Source organism: Octopus sinensis, linkage group LG11 (assembly GCF_006345805.1).
Source record: "Octopus sinensis linkage group LG11, ASM634580v1, whole genome shotgun sequence".
NCBI classification, from domain to species: domain Eukaryota; kingdom Metazoa; phylum Mollusca; class Cephalopoda; order Octopoda; family Octopodidae; genus Octopus; species Octopus sinensis.
This window is the reverse complement of record NC_043007.1, coordinates 64,409,799-64,431,042: the sequence shown is the minus strand read 5'-3', so window position 1 is coordinate 64,431,042 and position 21,244 is coordinate 64,409,799. Positions and strand designations below refer to the sequence as shown.

The 21,244-nt window shown below is 36.3% G+C and overlaps 1 protein-coding gene across 1 annotated transcript in view; it reads left to right on the top strand.

Annotated features, from left to right (window-relative positions):
- LOC115217344 (zinc finger protein 830) overlaps window positions 1-19,771 on the top strand; it is a 30,059-nt gene extending 10,288 nt beyond the window's left edge. The window contains exons 4-9 of the mRNA XM_029787007.2: window positions 321-360; window positions 1,598-1,755; window positions 4,337-4,458; window positions 8,242-8,319; window positions 13,615-13,691; window positions 18,929-19,771. Of these exons, the coding sequence (XP_029642867.1) occupies window positions 321-360; window positions 1,598-1,755; window positions 4,337-4,458; window positions 8,242-8,319; window positions 13,615-13,691; window positions 18,929-19,094 (641 nt within the window). The 3' untranslated portion in view covers window positions 19,095-19,771. The remainder of the gene's footprint in view (window positions 1-320; window positions 361-1,597; window positions 1,756-4,336; window positions 4,459-8,241; window positions 8,320-13,614; window positions 13,692-18,928) is intronic.
- Window positions 19,772-21,244: the final 1,473 nt, after the last annotated feature.

Sequence of the window (21,244 nt, the reverse complement as noted above, 5' to 3'; positions counted from 1 at the left end):
CTGAAATTATTAAAATAATATTAGTTACTGAGCTAGTGTTGGCTCTTCTTTGCTGCATAATTATTTTTAATTACTTAATTAAATATGTAGTGCTTATAGGATTATATCAACTTTAGTTGGGAGTCAGTTCTTCACAATAGTAGATTTCTAATCTATTTAGATTCTAAAGTTAAGACTGGAAAGAAACGAGAAGAAATAAAAGATGATAATAAAGAGAATCCTAAGTTTTGAAAGGTAGATTTAGAGAAAGAATACCTAGATTTTTGATAAAGTTTGTTTTCTTACTTTTTCAATATATCTTTTTTTGTCTTGATTTTTAGCTTCAATTCTGAAGAATAGTTTGAAAACAAATTCCTCAAAGTAAGTTTCATATTTTGATAAAAGAATTGTTTTGCTGGATAGTTTAAAAACAAAAACTGAATCAAATGTTAAAGTGGTTAAAATATTCTTATATTTGACATTATAAGCATCAGTTTCTTTCAAAAGATAGAAAATGGCTAACATGACCCAAACCACATACCAGTCACTTACCAGGTGGCCATGCTACTAACTTCACAATGAAAGGGTTCCATTCTATTCCCAAATCTGATATAATTTGATTCATAAGGATATTTTCATGCAAATGTCAATCAGGTCACCTTATGTTAGTCATTAATAGAATAGCCTATTCTACTAGCATTAATTAACTGCCAGATTCACTTGTGGAGTAAAACTAGTACAATTAAAATAACAGGAATAATTTTAAAACCCAACTTGAGGTGATGGAATGGTGTTGCCTTCTAATATATTTGATAATATTTTCACCCCATAAGTGATAGCTAAGTATACAGTCCAAGCCCTGTCTGTAGGTGTGTTAATTCTTAACTGTCACAAATTGGTGCTTATAATGTTTTGAGATGAGGCAATAGCAAGAATGACTGCAGAGATGTTATTCATTTTGATTCTTTCATACTGGAATATAATGAGTCAGTCTGCAAAACAGCAACATTCTACATATTTCATCTTAAACACTCACAGTGCCAGTGTGTTGAGTGCCAGCTCCTTCACTACAGTTTATGTTGATGCTAGACTTAGAAAAATTATCTAATGATGTTATTTCTCTTAAAATGGTACAGACAGGGTAGAAGTAGCTTGCCAAGCAAACCCAATTCTTAAAGTGGATTTGCTTGCCAGTTTTTTCAGTTTGTCTATTGTCATCTGTGTTCAAGTGAATGTTCTAGAGTCTATACAGAATCATAAAGTTGTATATAATCTTAAGACCTGATAGGCATGGGACACTACTATGGTCCTGTTGTTTCTAATATTGTCATCTCTATGTGTGTTTGGTTGCAGAAATTCAGTTAAAAGTTTTTTTGACCAATTTTTCTGATACTTTAATGTTCTGTATATCCATTATTAACGGTTTAAAACGTAATTTCCCCCACGTGGGGAAATTAATATTGTCACACTGCTATTAATGCAAGCGTTAGCTTCCACTTCTGTCATATTAAGCTCTATGAACTTATTTGTTTCAATACTTGTTAAATGTTCTATTTTCCATTAAATTCACTTCTAATTGCATGATTGATTTGTTTCTTGTCTACATTTTTCTGTGAAGTTTATCAAACAAGACAAGCTTCCCTATAGTTGATGAATCTGATGACTCAATGTCAGACAGTGATTCAGAAGCTGATCTATCTGAGACAAAAAATGTTTCCATCCCTTCCGAAAAATCAACTGATGCCAACTCAGCCACAGCCTCATCACTTCCTAAAGGTGAGAATTTAAACTATTATATTAATGTTCTCTGTCATTGCATCAACTTTACTTTCCATTTTCCTAAGACTGATAAGCTATATACCTGTAGCTTATGCACAGGTAAATTCAGTTAATTCTATTCTCTTCTTAACCAAATGCATCTGGTGTGTAGTTGGGAAAATATCAGGAGGGTACTCTGCCTAGTAGAAATAACAGACCAAATTTCCCTCAAACCATACTCCACCATCTTAAAAAGGAAAGGTGACATGTGTATCCAGGATATTGTAGCCTTGGATATTTTATAGATTGGGTAATCACAGCTAGAATGCCTTTAATCATAAGTCTGCTTGATCATGGCTAACCTGGGACTAAGATAACGGCTTCATCATTAACTGCTCTGAGTGTGGTCAAATAACAATAAGATCTTGATAAAGCTGTATGCCAACTTTTTTCAATTCCTAACCTAAACTGTTTCACATACCTTATAAATGAAAGGTATGTAATGTCACCAGTTCTCATTTCACTTGCCTGGTCCAAGTTGTCATTTAATCCAAGCTCAATCCTGATTTGCAGCTTTGATCCATCCTATTTCATTTTCAAGGACTACAACATCCAGTTTGACTTCCTCTTTCATGATAGTTGGATGTAAGTTCAGGGATATTTGGCTACTATTTCTAGCAAGTTGAATACCTATATAGAGGTTTTCTTTTCAGTTCTTTCTTGGTTGTAGTTATTTAGCCCCAGGCCAATCCTAGCTGAGCAGACCTCTGATGAAAGTTTCACCCCATGGCCATTCCTCTTTTTTTCCTAGCATAGAACTACATTATCCAAAATGGCTGAGGTTTGTTTGTTCTAAGAAAGGAGTGTGATCTGAGAAACAGTTTGCTGTTAATTTTAGCAGGTTATGCAAGCACTTAGAAGATCTATCATTGACTTATACCCACCCCAATAAAACTACAGGGCACTCTAACTGAAAAACAATTGGAATGTCACAGCTTGTTCTTACAAATAATGGTTTCATAGTTCATATCCTACATGGGCTAAGGTATCTGTTCATTTCTCTTTCAAATGGATAAAATAAAGAAAAATAATCACTTTATTTTACTACATCAAGCTTTCCATCAATTCACTCTCCTCGGTTTTCTTTTTTATATAGAATAGTCTAGTAGCTCACATTTAATTACCATCTAGAAGAATGTACAGTATTGTATTCAGCCATCATTATCATTATTATTTCATCCAGTCTCTGTTCTACCCATCTTCCATGAGTCTGACAAACCTATCTGTATTCAACTACGTCTGTACTAAAGTGTGTTAATTGAATGAATATTTTACAGTTGTGTATTTCATAACACACTCATCAACCACCACCACCACTACTACCTTCATTTAGTGTGTAACCTTGGTAGTATCTTTACTGTTACCATGACAACAGTGCAGCAGTTGTAAGAATGTTTCACACAACAGGTCTGTTTGAATTAAAAGTCACAACTAGAAAAACTAATTTTCACTTTCAGTACATATTATACATAATGTATTCAAATCTACTACCACCATTTTCTTGTATCCTTATTTCAGTTTCCTTGACTGATGAAACAATTTCCATCCACTTCATAGTTATTAATTAGGAGTTAATATTTGAAAAGATTTTCAGTTAAAACAACAACTAATTATGCAATTAATCTTTTTTTTTTTTACTACTTGTTGAATCTGTAGGGTGAGGCTGAGCCCATGGCCCATGCAGGCTCATGCAGTTAATGTCGCAGTTAAACTGTTACAAGTTAGGAAAAACAAAGATAGGGAAGAAACCCCACACCTTAGAGCCAGAGGCTGGAGTGTATCCATTAGTGATGAGTTGTCAAGTGACCTTTCTCTGGATATGGTCATAGCAGCTTTGTTCTAGATGCTGGTGCAGTACTCCCTTGTGGGCTTCATTTGAGCCTTGTTGAGTATCAGTAGTAAGGGACTGAGATATTTTCTGGCTCTTAAGAAAATGTCAGTCATTGGAATGTGGTTCTAACTATGCTTAGGGTGTATTGTATGTTTTCATGGAAAAATGGATAAAAGCAACAAAAATGAGAGCTCAACCATTTTACTGTGTAATGGAAATGATGCTTCCTGTTTTTCATTAACATTCCACAGAGACTTATGAGCACAAGATGCAAAATGTTTTGAACTCACAATCTTTACAGTTGTAACCTCACAATCACTTTGTTTTTTGCTGATTAGTGCAACTTAGTAAATCCCTCGTTTTTTTCTTTTTTGTTTTTTCTATCAGAATAGGGGTTTTGTTTTAAAAGATGTGAAGGATCATCACTTCATTAGTAATTCATTTATAATCTTCTCCCTTCTAACTCAGTTTATTTTTCACAGAATTGTAACATAATGTTATACAATCCAGTTCTTCATTACTTTCACATGAGGTTAATAGTTTTGCAAATTTATATATTTGCATTAAGTTTTTTAAATATTAATTTATTTTATAGCTTAGTAGTTTTCCTGCTTCTGACTACTCATCACAACAGTTCACAATGAAAATGGATTTTATGATTAACAATTGAAATAGAAATTAAAATACCTTCACTTCATCTTATTTCAGACTTCTTCGATTCTGGATCGGCACCTGCTGAAAATAAAGATGAAGCTGGTAATGATTCTGAAAGTAAGATAGCTAATGTCTTGCCTGAAGGCTTTTTTGATGACCCTGTGATTGATGCTAAGGTAGGTTATATTTTCACTTGAACAGGTATTATATACACTACCTGTTGCTACTTTATTGAATACCATAGTATTGACAGCTTATAAAATGTGTAAAGTATAAGATGCTTCTCAATCTTGGTGCGCTCTTTCTTGAAAGACAGTAAAAAAAAACCTTGTTTTCACCTTACATTTGTAGTCCTCTCATTATCAGATCATTTTAAAGTTTGATGTATTTAGATCCTTATGCAACCCACTATTTCCCAGTAAAAACCACAATCCTTTCATTAAATTCTAAAATAATCAGTTATTAAAACTGGTTTCATAAAACTTTTTATATTTATTGAGTGTTTTTCACTCACTTAAATGGTTCTTTAATGGAGTTTTTTGTTTCAAAACTACTTGAATTACATGTCAGTCCAAGTATCATCTGAAATGTAAAGTTATTTAAATGTTGTTTCAATATCACCATATCAAAATAAATTATTTGCTAATACCATATTATATAGTTTACTAAATGCCCATTGTTATATTTATGACAAAATTTACCTAATTTCATTCAGTTTGTCCTTGTTATTTTATGGAATACTTGAACTGAAATAAACAAAAGTAAATATGCAATGAGTTTTTGAGTCATGAAGATGACTTTAGAAGAACAAATTGCTTTTAAAAGTTTCTTTTTTTAACTGACCGCAAGTTTGTTTATGCATATGGTCAATCTTGCATTTAATTTTCCTTCTAACTGCTGTTATATGAAGAAGTACTATTGCTATGCATTGTTACCTTTGAAAATTACTTTGGCTAATAACTTCATTGTAAGATAAACTAGGCGCAGGAGTGGCTGTGTGGTAAGTAGCTTGCTAACCAACCACATGGTTCCGGGTTCAGTCCCACTGCGTGGCATCTTGGGCAAGTGTCTTCTGCTATAGCCCCGGGCTGACCAATGCCTTGTGAGTGGATTTGGTAGACGGAAACTGAAAGAAGCCTGTCTTATATATGTATATGTATATATAAGTGTTGTGTATATGTTTGTGTGTCTGTGTTGTCCCCCTAGCATTGCTTGACAACCGATGCTGGTGTTGTACGTCCCCGTCACTTAGCGGTTCGGCAAAAGAGACCGATAGAATAAGTACTGGGCTACAAAGAATAAGTCCCGGGGTCGATTTGCTCGACTAAAGGTGGTGCTCCAGCATGGCCGCAGTCAAATGACTGAAACAAGTAAAAGAGTAAAGAGAGTAGTGGTGGCTGTGTGGTAAGTAGCTTGCTTACAAACCACATGGTTCCGGGTTCAGTCCCACTGCGTGGCACCTTGGGCAAGGGTCTTCTACTATAGCCTCGGGCCGACCAAAGCCTTGTGAGTGGATTTGGTAGACGGAAACTGAAAGAAGCCCGTTGTATATATGTATATGTATATATATGTGTCCCCCCCTCCAACATCGCTTGACAACCGATGCTGGTGTGTTTACGTCCCTGTAACTTAGCAGTTCAGCAAAAGCAACCGATAGAATAAGTACTAGGCTTACAAAGAATAAGTCCTGGGGTCGATTTGCTCGACAAAAGGCAGTGCTCCAGCATGGCCACAGTCAAATGACTGAAACGAGTAAAAGAGTAGTGCTACTTTTTCTCAAGTGTTTATCTACATCTGGCATAGGATTTTTTTGTTAATATTTATTTTTCTAAACAGTATTTGATGTTTGGTTTAATATTCTTCATTGCATGTTAAGTTCTCAATTAACTCATAAACCTCTACCCCACATCACAAACATACTCTACCCTCACCATTGTTGTTATGAAGTCTTCTTCCTTCACTAATATCCAGAGGGGCTCTATTTATTGTGCCATGTTTGTAGTTGAAAATATATTTAATGTTGTGTGGGTAACATGTTGCTAATCAGCTTGCTTCTTGTTGACATCCACAGTTTTTTTTATTCATTTCTTCTACTTAACCATAGAGAAAAAAACAGATCATCATTTCACATCCATTTTCCATGCTGATATAGTTGGATGATTTGGCAGGAGCTGGCAAGGCCAGGAGCCACACCAGGTTCCATAGCCTGTTTTGGCATGGTTTCTACAGCTGGATGCCCTTCCTAACACCAACAACTTTACCGAGTATACTAGATAGTTTTTTACATGGTACCCTCATCAGTTCTTTTTATATGCACCAACACCAGTGCTTTTTATGTGGTACCAGCATCAGTGTTTCTTACATGAAGCTATCACTGACAGAATCATCAAGAATTTTGCTGAGGACTGAGACTTGGTGAATACCTACCTGTACTCTAAATTTGTCACTGTATTCATGGCTAATTCTTACCTTACTAATAGCACCCCTGTACATGGCCTGTATTACTTTTACAAGCCACTCACCTACACCTAGCTTCCTCAGAGCCCACCATGTCACACAGCTGAATCCGCTATCAAAGGCTTTCTCCAGATCAACAAATGCCAAGTACAACAGCTTATTCTTTGCTAAATACTTCTCTTGCAGTTGCCTGACTATGAAAATAGCATCAGTAGTAATGACTTGTAGGGACCACCATATTTTGCTATGCAACCATAATATACTACAAAGTATAATACATGCTTTTATATGTCAATATTGTGTTCTATTGTGTTAGTAGTGCTATTACACCACTTGTTCAAGTTATCTCTATAGATTTTCTATAAAAATTATAGCCAGCACTGATTTTATTACATTTCGTATCTGAGAGGCTTAATGTAAACATTTTCTTAATCACTCATCTTTTCTTTGTTATTTGAACAATGTATTTCAATCTCTGTATGATGATAGTGATGAATCCCATATTCAAGGATTTATAGTGGTGAAGTGGATAAGGTGTCAGCTTTACAGTTAAATACTTAATATTTGTATTGTTTATGGTCACTTTAATGTGGCTATCCACTAAGAGATGACAATATTGCCATTTAACCCCGGAAAGACATCTCCTCCAGCTGGTTTATTCAGTGTGTTTCTCACACTCAATATTTATTGCAAGCGGGAGATAATTCCTGCCACCTTAGCTCTGAGAACCAGACCATGTGGTTTTAATCTGTATTTGATCTGCTTGGTGACAGGCACTTATTCACCAGGCTTGGCAACAGTTTAACCTTGCTTGCAATATATAGAAAATACAGTGTCATACAATCACTGATTTTGTAACTAGGAATAAACCAGCTTAAGGAGATGTCTTCCTGGGATTAAATGGCAGTATCATTGTCTCTTAGAGAAGAGATACATTAAAGTGACCATAATCAATACTTATGGGTTCATATACTGCTTCTATCTCGAACAGAGGTTTTCTAACGGACTAGTTTCCTAATTATATATTCATAATCTTTAATTGGTGCCATGATTTAGTTAAAGCATAGATTTAATTTGTTGTCCAATTTAACATCATTCCCTGGTCCTTGGGTACCCTTAGTGGAATTCAGAGTAAGTTCCTCACTTCTTTCCTCTAAAAAGTGAAGGGTTATGGGCACTGTCCTTTCCTATCTGACTAAGCTGTCACCCAAAATTGGCATCAGAAAAGTTATCTGCTATCTTCTGTAGACCACTACAGAAGATAGCAGTAATGGTCTACCATGAAAACTGGTTGGAGTGTGATAGATTTCTGTATCAATTTAAACTTCTCATACCCTAATTAATACAATATTAATGATATATTTTTTTACTCAATTCAAAGTATAATTTATGCCAGCCTATTCTGTTATCATGCTACCAATTGATTACATTGTATTGGATTTTTTTCATGTTGTTTCTTAACTGAGTGTGAATGACTTTTTGTTGTTTTCCATTCGCAACAGGTGAGGCAAGTGGAGTACAAAGACAAGATGGAAGAAGAATGGGAACTGTTCCAGAAGCAGATGAAAGAAGAAGCTCATGTATGTAGTAGTTGATGTAGCTTACTTTTTAACTAATGGTTTCTTAACTCAGCTAATGGCCTCAGGCATGTTTGTGTGGTTAAGAAGTCTGCTTCACAGCCACATGGTTCTGGGTTTGATCCCACTACACTGCACCTTGGACAAATATCTTCTACTATAGTATCAGCTTCACCAATGTGTTGTGAGTGAAATTTGATAGAAACTGCTCAGTAGCCTGTCATGCTTGTGTTTGTGACCAGTCTAAACTTAGACATTTATACTCTGCTGTTCATATACACAAATATCACACATCCAGCAGATCATGCTCATCTTATTTCTCTCAAGCCTTCACACACATTTTTTGCATTAAATGCATTCACTGTACATCATCATCATCTTTTAAATTCATCTTCTGTGCTGACTGGGTTGGATGATTTGGGAGAATACAACATGTCAGAAGGCTGCAGTGTGCTTCAGTATCTACTTTAGTATGGTTTCTACAGCTGGATGTCCTATTTAATGTCAGCCACTTTACGAAGTTTACTAGGTGCTTTTTTCATGTCACTGGCACTAGTGAGGTCACCATGCAGCTTGCAAGACTAAGATTTCTTCAGTTAAGTGGTGCTACATAGTGAGAGGGAGACTGATTTATGCTACAGGATGAGAGGTTATATATATTGGGTCATTCCAAAAATTATGTGGTATTTTTATACTTCTTTTATTTTTCAAAATTAAGTTTAACAAAGTCCTTTTGCAATCTAAAATATACTCTCCTTCATTTTCTACAATGCTCTTCCATCTATATGGTAGGCTTGCAAGGCCCCTCTTCCAAAATTACTTCTCCGTGACGAAAAATACTCCTCCAGTACTGTTCTGACCTCATCTACAGAATTCATATTTTTTTTTTGTCGAAACGATTTTGAAGACTGTGGAATAAATGATAATCAGATGAGGCAATGTCCGGTGAATATGGTGGGTGGAGCATCATTTCCCATTCAAACTGCTCCAGCATTTGGAATGTCATCCTCACTGTATGTAACTGAACATTATCCTGATGGAGGAACACCTTTCATCTTGAAACCAAAAATGGTCATTTTCCTTTTAGTGCTGACTTAAGCCACTCAAGCCGCTCACAGTAGATCTCCTTTGTTATCGTTTAGTTTGGGTTTAAAAGTTCAAAGTGGACTAAACCTTTCATATCCCACCAACCAGATAACAACATCTTACATGGGGAAGACCTTCTTTAACCTGGGGTGCCAGTGTTTCTCCTTTCCCTACCCACTGTCTTTGATGTTCAACATTCTTATAGAGAAGCCATTTCTCATCACCAGTCACTCTTTGGTCCAAAACAAAGGTTCGTTCGTGAGACATGACAGCAAAGAAGAACACACATTCACTCTCTGTGCTTGATTAGACTCGGAAAGTTTGCAAGGAACTCATTGACCCAATTTGCTGACTTTTCTGATGGCACGCAGTGTCAATGTATGGTTGATCCGAGCTTCTCTGCTAGCTCACCAACAGTTACAATGGGATTTTGTTCCACCAGGGTTTTCAGGGCATTCTCATTGAGCTCTACAGATCTTCCAGGACAAGGATCATCTTCTAGACTGTAGTTTCTGGCTCAGAATTTCTGGAACCACAGTTGACATTGGTTTATGCTTATTGTCTGATCCCCATATACTGCATTAATATTCATCACACTTTCTGTTGCGTTGTTGCCTTTATTGAACTCATAAGCAAAATATGCTAAATATGCTTTTTCGTCACTTCCATTATAGCTTTGAAAAAATAATTTTCAAAGCTATAATTATTGATATCGAACTGCACTCTTCAAAACTACCCACTGTCTTTGGGGCTCGACATTTTTATAGCGAACCCATTTCTCATCACCAGTCACTATTCGGTCCAAAAAAGGTTTATTTGTGAGATGTGACAGCAAAGAAGATCACAAATTCACTCTCTGCACGCGATTACACTTGGAAAGTTTATGAGAAATCCATTGACTCAATTTGCTGACATTCCTGATGGCACACAGGTGTCAATGAATGGTTGAATGACCAAATCCAAGTTCTCTTCTAGTTACTCAACAGTTACGATGGGATTTTGTTCCACCAGGGTTTGCAGGACATCCTCATTGTGCTCTGCAGATCTTCCAGGATGAGCCTCGTCTTCTAGACTGTAGTTTCCAGCTCAGAATTTCTGGAACCACCATTGACACTGGCATATGCTTATTGTCTGATCCCCATATACTGTATTAATTGCACTTTCTGTTGCATTGTTGCCTTTATTGAGCTCATAAACAAAATATGCTGAATATGGTCCTTTGTCACTTCCATTATAGCTTTGAAAAAATAATTGTTGAAATCAAACTGCACTCTTCAAAACTTGCTCTAAGAATAAAGACAGGGTAAAACTACCTGCTCTCATAGCAAGTTGATGCAGGTAGTTTATCCTATCCCACTCTGACTTTTAGTTCATGCAATTGAACTAACTACATTATTTATAGGATGACCCAATATATATATATATATATATATACACGCACACACACATATATACATACTGTGTGTGTGTTTGTAAGATGGAAAGCAATTATAATATTGCCTGTGGGTTTTGAAGTCTGCCTTTGCTGTAATCCATATAGTTTTGCTAACCACTGTACCAAACTGACAACTTTGAACCACCTAAATTAGTAATTAAATTAAGTAACTACAATGACATACAAGTGACCTGGCAACAGAGATTTCAGTCCATGTAGTATTATAGGTATAGTGTGACACATGTGTATGAACATCCATGCTACATGGCAGTGGAACATGGGTCATGACTGCTGAGGACATGTATAAGCTTGCAAGGAATGAAGCCAGTATGCTCCACTGGATGTGTAATGTCAGTGTGCATACACGACAGTTTAAGTGCCTTGAGAGAAAAGATGGACATAAGAAGCATCAGATGTGGTGTGCAAGAGAGACAACTCCGCTGGTATGGTCATGTGGTGTGAATGGATGAGGACAGCTGTGTGTCACACCATAGCAGTTGAGGGAATCTCTGGAAGAGGTAGACCCTGGAAGACCTGGGATGATGTGGTGAAGCACGACCTTTGAACATTGGGCCTCACCGAGTCAATGAATAGTGACCGAGACCTTTGGAAATATGCTGTGCTTGAGAAGACCTGGCAAGCCAAGTGAGACCATAACTCATAGCCTATGCTAGCAGTGTAACCAGCCTACATATGCATACCTTTCTTTCGTTGGACACTAAACTTTGCTTGCAAAGGCCTGTTGAGGCAAGTGAATACACAATCAAAATCAAATTTGCTGACGTGGTCAATGACAGCACCGCCTTACTGGCACTTGTGCTGATGGCACATGAAAAACAATATTCGAGCGAGGTCATTGCCAGTGCCGATGCACTGACTCCTGTGCAGGTGGCGCATAAAATACACCATTTGAGCATGGCCGTCGCCAGTACCACCTGACTGGCCCTCGTGCTGGTGGCACGTAAAAGCACTCACTACACTCTCAGAGTGGTTGGCGTTAGGAAGGGCATCCAGCTGTAGAAACTCTGCCAGATCAGATCGGAGCCTGGTGCAGCCATCTGGCTCGCCAGTCCTCAGTCAAACCATCCAACCCAGGCCAGCATGGAAAGCAGGCGTTAAACGATGATGATGATGATATATATATATTTATATATCATCATCATCATCGTTTAACGTCTGCTTTCCATGCCGGCATGGGTTGGATGGTTTGACAGGAGCTGGCCAGCCAGAGAGCTATCCAGACTCCAATTGTCTGTTATGGCATGGTTTCTACAACTGGATACTCTTTCTAATACGAACCACTTTACAGGCTGTGCTGGGTTTTCTTATGTGCCACCAGCATAGGTGTGTTTACACAGTGCCAGCACAAAAGCATTTTACATGGCACTGGCACCTGTAATTGCCACAAGTCTTGGTCCTTTGTCATTCCCTTGCTGAGGCCCAGCATCTGAAGATCCTTCCTCACCACTTCATCCCACTTCTTGGGTCTACCCTTTTCACAGGTTTCCTCCACAATTAGAGCTTGGCACTTCATGCAACTGTCCTCATCCATATGCAGCACATAATAAAACCAACATAGTTTTTTCTCTTGCACACATCTTATGCCTCTTATACCCAGTTTTCCTCATAAATCATTTACTCTTTGCTGTGTTTGCAAATTGACATTACCAATCTAACAGAGCATGCTAGCTTCATTTCTTTCAAGCCTTCACTAGTCCTCTGTAGTCATAGCCTATGTTTCACTGCCATGTAGCATAGCTGTACATACACAGGGATCATACAATCTACCTTTCACTCTGAAGGAGAGGCTCTTAGTTACCAACAAAGGTAAAAGCTCTCTGAACTTTGCCCAGCCTGTTCTCATTCAAGCAATGGTTGCCTAGGTATCAGAGGCTATACTACTTCTAGGTATCAACCTGTGCATTTTTAGTGCTTATTGTACCCACACATTTGCTACACACAAAGACTATTTTCTCTGTTAACCTTCCTGTGACACCACTACATCACTTATGTTTCGAAAGCTTGCACTGGGTACAACATATGGAGTTTCTACCAACACCCTTCTTACATATTGAGCAGAGCCATCTCCCTGAAAGGACTTGTGATTTGTCTGTTTTCCTACTTACTAGGACTTCAGTTTTTTTTTTTAATTAACTTTAAGACTGCAGGCCTTCCACACCTGAAATTTCTTCTCTAGGTCAGGTCGTGATTCAGCTATAAGAACAAGATCATCAGTGTAGAGAAGCTCCCAGTGGCAGTCAGTTTTGAATTCCTGTTATAGCCTATGATAAACAAGAGAGGGCTGAGAACTGAGCCTTGGTGAACTCTTACCTATACACTGAATTCATTGCTATATTTGCTATCAACCTTCACCTCACTGGCAGCATCCCTGTACATGACTTGTACAGCTGTTACTAACTACTCATCTACCTCTAGCTTCCACATTGACCACCAGATAAGGGAGTGAGGGACCCTGTCAAAAGCTTTCTTCATGTTGGCAAGAACCAAATATGGAGGTTTATTTTTCGCTAAATACTTCTGTAGTTGTCTTACCAGGAATATAGCATCAGTTGTGCTTCTCCCAGGCATAAAACCAAACAGCATATGATCTAGAAGGAGGTGGAAAGAAGTTGCAACAGTAAGTGATAAACAACACTGGATAAACTATGGAAAAGTACATAGAAACTTCGTATAATCAACTTCTTTTTATTTTTAGCTTTTTTATAACACCAGCTGTATTCATATATAACTTGAAGTTATTGAATCTATTTCAACAGGTATCTGAAGCTATAATTGAAGATGATGATGAACAAGCTAATGTAGATAGAAATATTGATGAAATTGATGAACAAATGTGAGTAATATCCTACTTCTATATTTCTGCTTACACTCAACTCCATTTTTCCTATATGTGTTTTTCTTTATATGTTTTCATGCCATTATGAAACACATAAAATATTAAAAATATCTCACACTTGTAATTTCGTGATCACTAAATAATAAATTAATAAGTTGATGGAGAGGCGCTCCCAAGGTCTCAATGCCTGTATTAATTGACCCATAAGTGGTTTGTGGAAGCGGAGTTTGAGTTTATTGCATGTAGAGCAAGCCAGTGTCATTTCACAGATTTCATTGAGGGAGAACGGCAGGTTTCGTACTTTACAGTAGTGAAGTAGGCATGTCACTCCTGGGCGGCACAGTTGTTTCTGAAGAATTACTAGTGTTGTAGTGACTCTTGTTGCTGCACATCTTGATAGTGTGTCTACTGCTTTGTTTTGAGTTCCTGGTCTATAGGAGATTGTGTAATTTATGTCCAAGAGGTCCAAGTGCCAGTGTATAAGTTTTTAATTTTTTTATTTTTGATGTCCTTTGCTTATCAAAGATCATCGCTACTGAGCATTCATCAGTGACAATGTTGCATTATGGGGAAACATATCAAGTTGTACCATTTGCAATGACCATTCTACCTGAATTCCTCCAGAATACCGGAAGCACAATATTACATTGTTGACATCTCAGAAATAAGGGGGATCCACTTGTAGAAAATATTAAATTGTTGGAGAGGATTATTCCCCACTTTGCACACATACATTCTGGTAATGGAGGAAACGATACAGTGTCAACACACAATCTCGCTCCAGCAGGGCAATCTTTCAATCAAGGAAGCAAAGATAACACACAAACACAACCAAGGCTAACTAGACAAACAGAGTTTGATACAGAACAATAAGATCCACAAATAATAAATCAAAAGGAACTGACCCTGACGGTACACCAATAGAAGTAATGCATCAACAAAGAAACAGAGCTCTCATTCCAGCATATGAAAACATGAGCAGATTAGCAACTGACGAAGAGTACTTGAACAAGAATAATACAGGTATCAAAATGCCAACTGTTCAAGGACAAAAGAGATGAAGAAGTTGAGATCGGGATGAATTATCAAGATACCTTTTCAACTAAAGTACTATATGTTTTGGATGCACTGTGACTAACTTTTCATTCAGCAGGGAAGACAGTTATGAATTATTATATCCTATCATTAATTCCTATCTACAATAGTAAATAATAGATAAAGATATAGATATGTTATTTTGTATTGAGTATGAAAATGTTGCATAGTGCCAAATGACATTGATAGATTGATACTGTCTTTACCTAATATAGAACAATGTGTCTTAATCGTTGGACAGCCATGATTAATGGATTAAATGGTGAGCAGAATAAAGTTTAAATATTAGCCTTCTTTGAACTGGTTTATGACACATAATAATATTGCCTTTATTTTGCACTTGACTATCTAAATGAGATTATGTAATGTTTGTGTATTTTCCTAACGCATTTCTGAGATAAAAACATAGAGCTGGAAGTTAAAATAAAGCAAATGTAGAATAAAGTGTCTGGCCCAGAAACAGATGATCTTTGAACCGATAATCCACTAGCTTATCTGCTTGGCTATTTGACATCTCATGCTCTAGTTATCAACTCAAAATATACAGCAGCACCATCATTCATCTTTTTATATTTCTTTTAATATGTACTAGCAGTATCGCCCGGCGTTGCTCGGGTTGTAAGGGAAATAACTATATAAGCATTTTTAGAGAGTTATAGCAAAAAAAATGCATTAAAAATTGAAAAAAAATTAAGGTAAATATTTTTTAAATCGTTGACACATCGTAGATATTTTTAGAGAGTTACTTCCCTTATATAAAAGCGAAAAAATGCATTAAAATGGAAAAATATGATGGTAAATTTTTTTTAAATTGTAGACTCATCGTAGACGCGCGCTAATACCCAGAAGGGCTCGATATGAATCACGACTATAAGATACCCGCTTTTGGTTAAACTGCACCGCAAAATGTGGGAGTAATTACGAATGTAAATCGAAGGGGACAGACACACAACTTCACTCTTATATAAAGATGCTTTTTTTTTTCAATCATAGAGTTAGATTTATGAAGGTCTTCAGTAGAAAATCCTTCGAATTCTGACTCGCTGCTTGATATAATGAAATTCGTATCCATTTTTTGTCAGAATTACAAATTTTGAAAACACAATAGGAAAAAATTTTGGAAAAAAATCTCCCATAATTCACGGAATTAAAATTACACTTCGATTTTTGTACAAAACTGTATTTGAAGTGTTTACGAAGTATAATACGTGTTTTCACGAATGTACTAAAGAGATTTACTCAGATATTCTAATTTAAATATGAATAGGTAAATTCGGGCGGTTTGGTAACGAAAGGGTTTATATAAGTGTCGTCTGTTTATACATAAACACTGTTTCATAGTTTCAGTTTAGTCTTCCTCAAATCACTGTCGCTAATTTACTCTCTTCCAAGAACATTTTCACTCACTGTTATCTGTTAGCTTCCCATACATTTTACTCATGTATCTATCAGCGTGATAGACAGAAACAAATATTACATTTACTTTCATTTTATTCGTTGCCCACTGTGTGTGTGCGTTTGCAGGTGGTGTAAACCAGACTAAGAAAAGCATTTGACACACACACCAGAATGTGAGTTTTCTGTAAATTTTGCTTAATTGGAGTTTAAATTTTAAAAACTGGACCTGGCATGACGCGATGCATTGTACTCTTAAAACTGCTAGGTAAATTGTAATTGAAGAAATCCTATATTGTAGATTTGTATAACTCCCAAAGGGAGGCAGATAAAATCTGCCTTTTATAATAAGAGACTAGCAGTATCGCCCGGCGTTGCTCGGGTTTGTAAGGGAAATAACTATATAAGCATTTTTAGAGAGTTATAGCCAAAAAATAGCAAAAAATGCATTAAAAATGGAAAAAATATGATGGTAAATTTTTTTTTAAATCGTTGACTCATCGTAGACATTTTTAGAGAGTTACTTCCCTTATATAATAGCGAAAAAATGCATTAAAATGGAAAAAAAAACGATGGTAAATTTTTTTTTAAATCGTAGACTCATGTAGACGCTTTCTTAGCCATTTCTGTTTTGGTGTCTACAAGCCATGAAGTCGTTGTTCTAAAAGAACACTGGTCTCCTTGACAACGCATTACGACGTTGATTTCCTTACACTCCCTTCCCCACAGGTGCAGGTGTGAGCGTGGACGCCAACTCCGCCGCCATCGACACACGAAAAATTATGCATTAAAATGGAATAAAAAATGATGTTAAATTGTTTTAAAAATCGTAGACTCATCGTAGACGCGCGCTAATATTCAGACGGGCTCGATATGAATCACGACTATAAGCTACCCGAATTTGGTTAAACTGTACCACAAAATGTGGGAGTAGTTAGGAATCTAAATCGAAGGGGACAGACACTCACACAACTACAGTTTTATATATATAGATATACATAGCGCAGTAGTGGTGAGATATGACAGCAAAGAAAAGCATACATTCACTCTCTGCATGCAATTAGACTTGGAAAGTTCGTGAGGAACCCATTGACCCAATTTGCTGACTTTTCCGATAGCACACAGGTGTCAATGAATGGTTGAATGACCAAATCCAAGCTTCTCTGCTAGTTCCTCAACAGTTACGATGATATTTTGTTCCACCAGGGTTTTCAGGATGTCCTTGTCGAGTTCTACAGATCTTTCAGGATGAGGTTCGTCTTCAAGGCTGTAGTTTATGGCTCGGGATTTCTGGAACCACCATTGACACTGCCTTACGCTTATTGTCCAATCCCCATATACTGCATTAATATTTCTTGTACTTTGCACACATTTATATTCTGTTATTCTTTTATATGTTTCAGCCTTGAGGTTGTGGCCATGCTGGATCATGTGTGTGTGTCTATCTGTCTGTCTGTCTGTATGTATATATATGTATATGTATGTGTGTGAACAATAATATTTTCAACAGATGTGTTGCAAATGTATCTGATTGTTCTCAAGCTTCAATACTGTGTGTGTGTGTATGTGTGTGTGTGTATGTATGTATGTATATGTATGTATGTATGTATGTGTGTGTGTATGTATGTGTGTGTGTATGTGTGTGTGTGTGTGTGTATGTATGTATGTATGTATGTATGAGTGTATGTTTACTTTATTACTAATTACTCTCTTCCAAGAACATTTTCAGTCACTCTTAGCTCTTAGCTTCCCATACATTTTACTCATGTATCTATCAGCGTCATAGACAGAATACTTTCACTTTAGTCTTCCTCAAATCACTCTGTCGCTATTTACTTTCATTTTATTCGTTGCCCACTGTGTGTGTGCGTTTGCGTGTGGTGTAAACCAGACTAAGAAAAGCATTTGACACACACACCAGAATGTGAGTTTTCTGTAAATTTTGCTTAATTGTAGTTTAAATTTTAAAAACTGGACCTGGCATGACGCGATGCATTGTACTCTTAAAAATGCTAGGTAAATTGTAATTGAAGAAATCCTATATTGTAGATTTGTATAACTCCCAAAGGGAGGCAGATTAAATCTGCCTTTTATAATAAGAGATTTATGTAGAACACAGAACTACCCAATATAATTATATATTTTATTTTGTTTTAGTTATACTAAACATGATTTTTACATGAATTTTCCATTGCTTGCATTACAGTTCTGTAAATTTGTATATCTTCACATGCATTGTTAGCACAACTGCTTTTTTGTTTTTTGGTTTGTTTTCTTTGGTTCTTAGATGAATGTCATCAGCCACTCAAACATAAAATCAGAAAAAACAGCATATTTCAGCTACAGTTATGTCATATTTGTAGCCAAACAGTTATCTCTTATTATATTGTTATAATAAAACTAGTAGACCCTAACTCACCAAGCCAAACGGAAAAATGGCCATTAAATAGTGTTGAGGATGATGTACATACATACGTGTACCTCATGCTTGCTCGTCCAAACACATGCGTGTGCACACACCCACACACAGAGTAGTGGCAGAATACAATGTTTCCAATAGTTTTTCCATTGCTGATACTATTTGTCAGTTGCAATTCCTGACAGAAGTGTCACTGTTTTTTTTTTTCTATTCCCATGACTGAAAATATGTTTTGAACTTGCAACACACAGATCCAGGACAGACACTACAAAGTAAATATATAATTTGTGTGTATTTGCAATTCACTTTTTTCATTTCTTTTCAGACATCGCTGGTCACAAATCAATGATTTACAAGATCAGAAAGAGAAGATAATGCAAGTTAAATCTCAGAAAAATCACTGTGGTGATGGAAGTGAAGATGAGGATAGCATTTCAACAGATGATTTTAAAGACTTTCTGGACTGGCGGTCAAAAAAGCCATGGACTTGAAGATTTAACTTGAATTTATGAAATGACAACAATAACTTGAAATTGCAGAACACCAAAATAATCTAAGTGAAAATGAAATATCTTAAATATCAATCCATTGACTTCATATGTCAAAGCTGTTCCTAAGTAAGATATATGGTCAATTGCTTCCTGATCAACTTCGTTTCTGAATTTAGTTTCATGCGTTCTGAAATTAAGTAAAAGTAACTTCCAAATTTTTTTATCTTCCATACCCAAAGCTCGTTACTCTCCTATGTGTTACTTAAAAATTGGTTACATTCCTACTAAAGCTAGCATCCAGATTTTCTTACTAAAGCTGCTTTCTAAATTTTGTCTCCTTGTATATTAAATTATGACTGCGACACTAAATCTGTTCTTTAGATTTATTTGTCACCATATCAGTTTCTGGATTTATTGCCAGCAAAATGTCATATTTTCTTACAGGTATCAATATTTCTAGTAATATAACAGTTGAGAGAATGAAACAATTCAGTTATCAAGTAAAGAATGTTGCTGAGGTTGACCAACTGACTTTTGTCAGATCTTGTTTCTTAGACTTCTGAGTTTAATTTTTAATTTGCTTCATGCCAGTCTTGTATGTAAAATGTATGTTATTAATTTTAATAACAACAACAACAATAATAATGTATATTAAATAAAAAATTGTTTTTATTTTATTCAATATAGTTCTTTTCACTTCGTTGCAAAAATATGTGAAAGCACATGGCTGAGTTGTTAGGATGTTGGAGCTCATGTTCATAAGGTTGTGAATTCAGTTACCGGACTGAGTGTTGCATTGTGTCCTTAAGCAAGACATTCCATTTCACTTTGCTCTAGTCTACTCAGCTCTGATTAAGTACAGATTAGCACTGGTATAGCTCTCTCTCTCTCTCTCTCCAGTTGTCACATCCTCAATGTTCCACAGTGTCAACAATGAGAAGGTATCTATGTCTGCTTACTACTACACAGATATATAAAAATAATTTGTGAGCAACGTCTATACTTTTGTGAGAATATACTGAGTTGTCATGCTTGGGAAACTAACATTTTTATATATTTTTAAATGTATATATTATATGCATATATGTATGTAGACAAATGATTTCTGATATTGACACAAGACTTCAGATTTGTCAATGACAGGGACAGGGGATTCAAACACCTGCACATGCCTGATAAAATGTAAAATTGGCCTTGACATAATTTGAACTTAGAATGTGTGTAAGCAGAACTGAATACTGTAAGGCATTTTGTCCCTAATGTTTACACCACTGCAACTTCATTTTGTAGAGATTAATATCGGAATTGTTGATAATATGAGAAGAAAATAATAGCCATTTTCCAAGTTGCTATCATCTTCGTCATTTTAACATCTTTTCCATGTTTGCATGGGTCAGGCAAGAGTATGCTGAGGCAAAGTTTTCTATAGCTAGATGTTCTTGATGCAAACTCACACCTGTAACCCCCACCCAATGTGTTTTCAGTTAAGGTCATATTCTCCAAGTCTATTAAACAACAAATAGCCTGACCATGCGTTCATGATCGGCTGCAAGCAAATGACACCATCAACAAAGCCATTGTTTACAACCAGCAACCATGTAAATGAAAGGAAATACAAACTCACACACACACACACATACATACCAGGTTTCTTTCAGTTTCCATCTACCAAATCTGCTCAGGGCTTTGGTTGGCTTGGGACTATACAAGCAGACATTTGCTCAATTACCCAAGGTTCCACACAGTGGGACTGAACTGAAATCACATGGTTGTGAAGTACACTTTCTGACCACGTAGCCATTGAAATAAGTATTAATAGAAAAGTATGTGTTCATTCAATGAAACAAAAAATATATGTAAAATATTTAAAATATGTGTTTATCTGAAGAGGTAAATGTTAGGATAAGAGAGAGAACAATTCAACTCGGACTAGAGATAGACAGTAATAACAGCCATGATCAGTATTTTCATATCAAAAGTAGGATTAATGTTATGTCAAGAATTGATAACAGTTAAGTTATCCTTAAAGCTGGAGATTCTTGTGGACAGGAAAATGCTAACACCAATGAGACACTGGTATGCAGAGATTTTATGATTATTGCAGCCTCGTACCAAATTTATCCAAGTGAAGTTGCAGTTACACATAATCC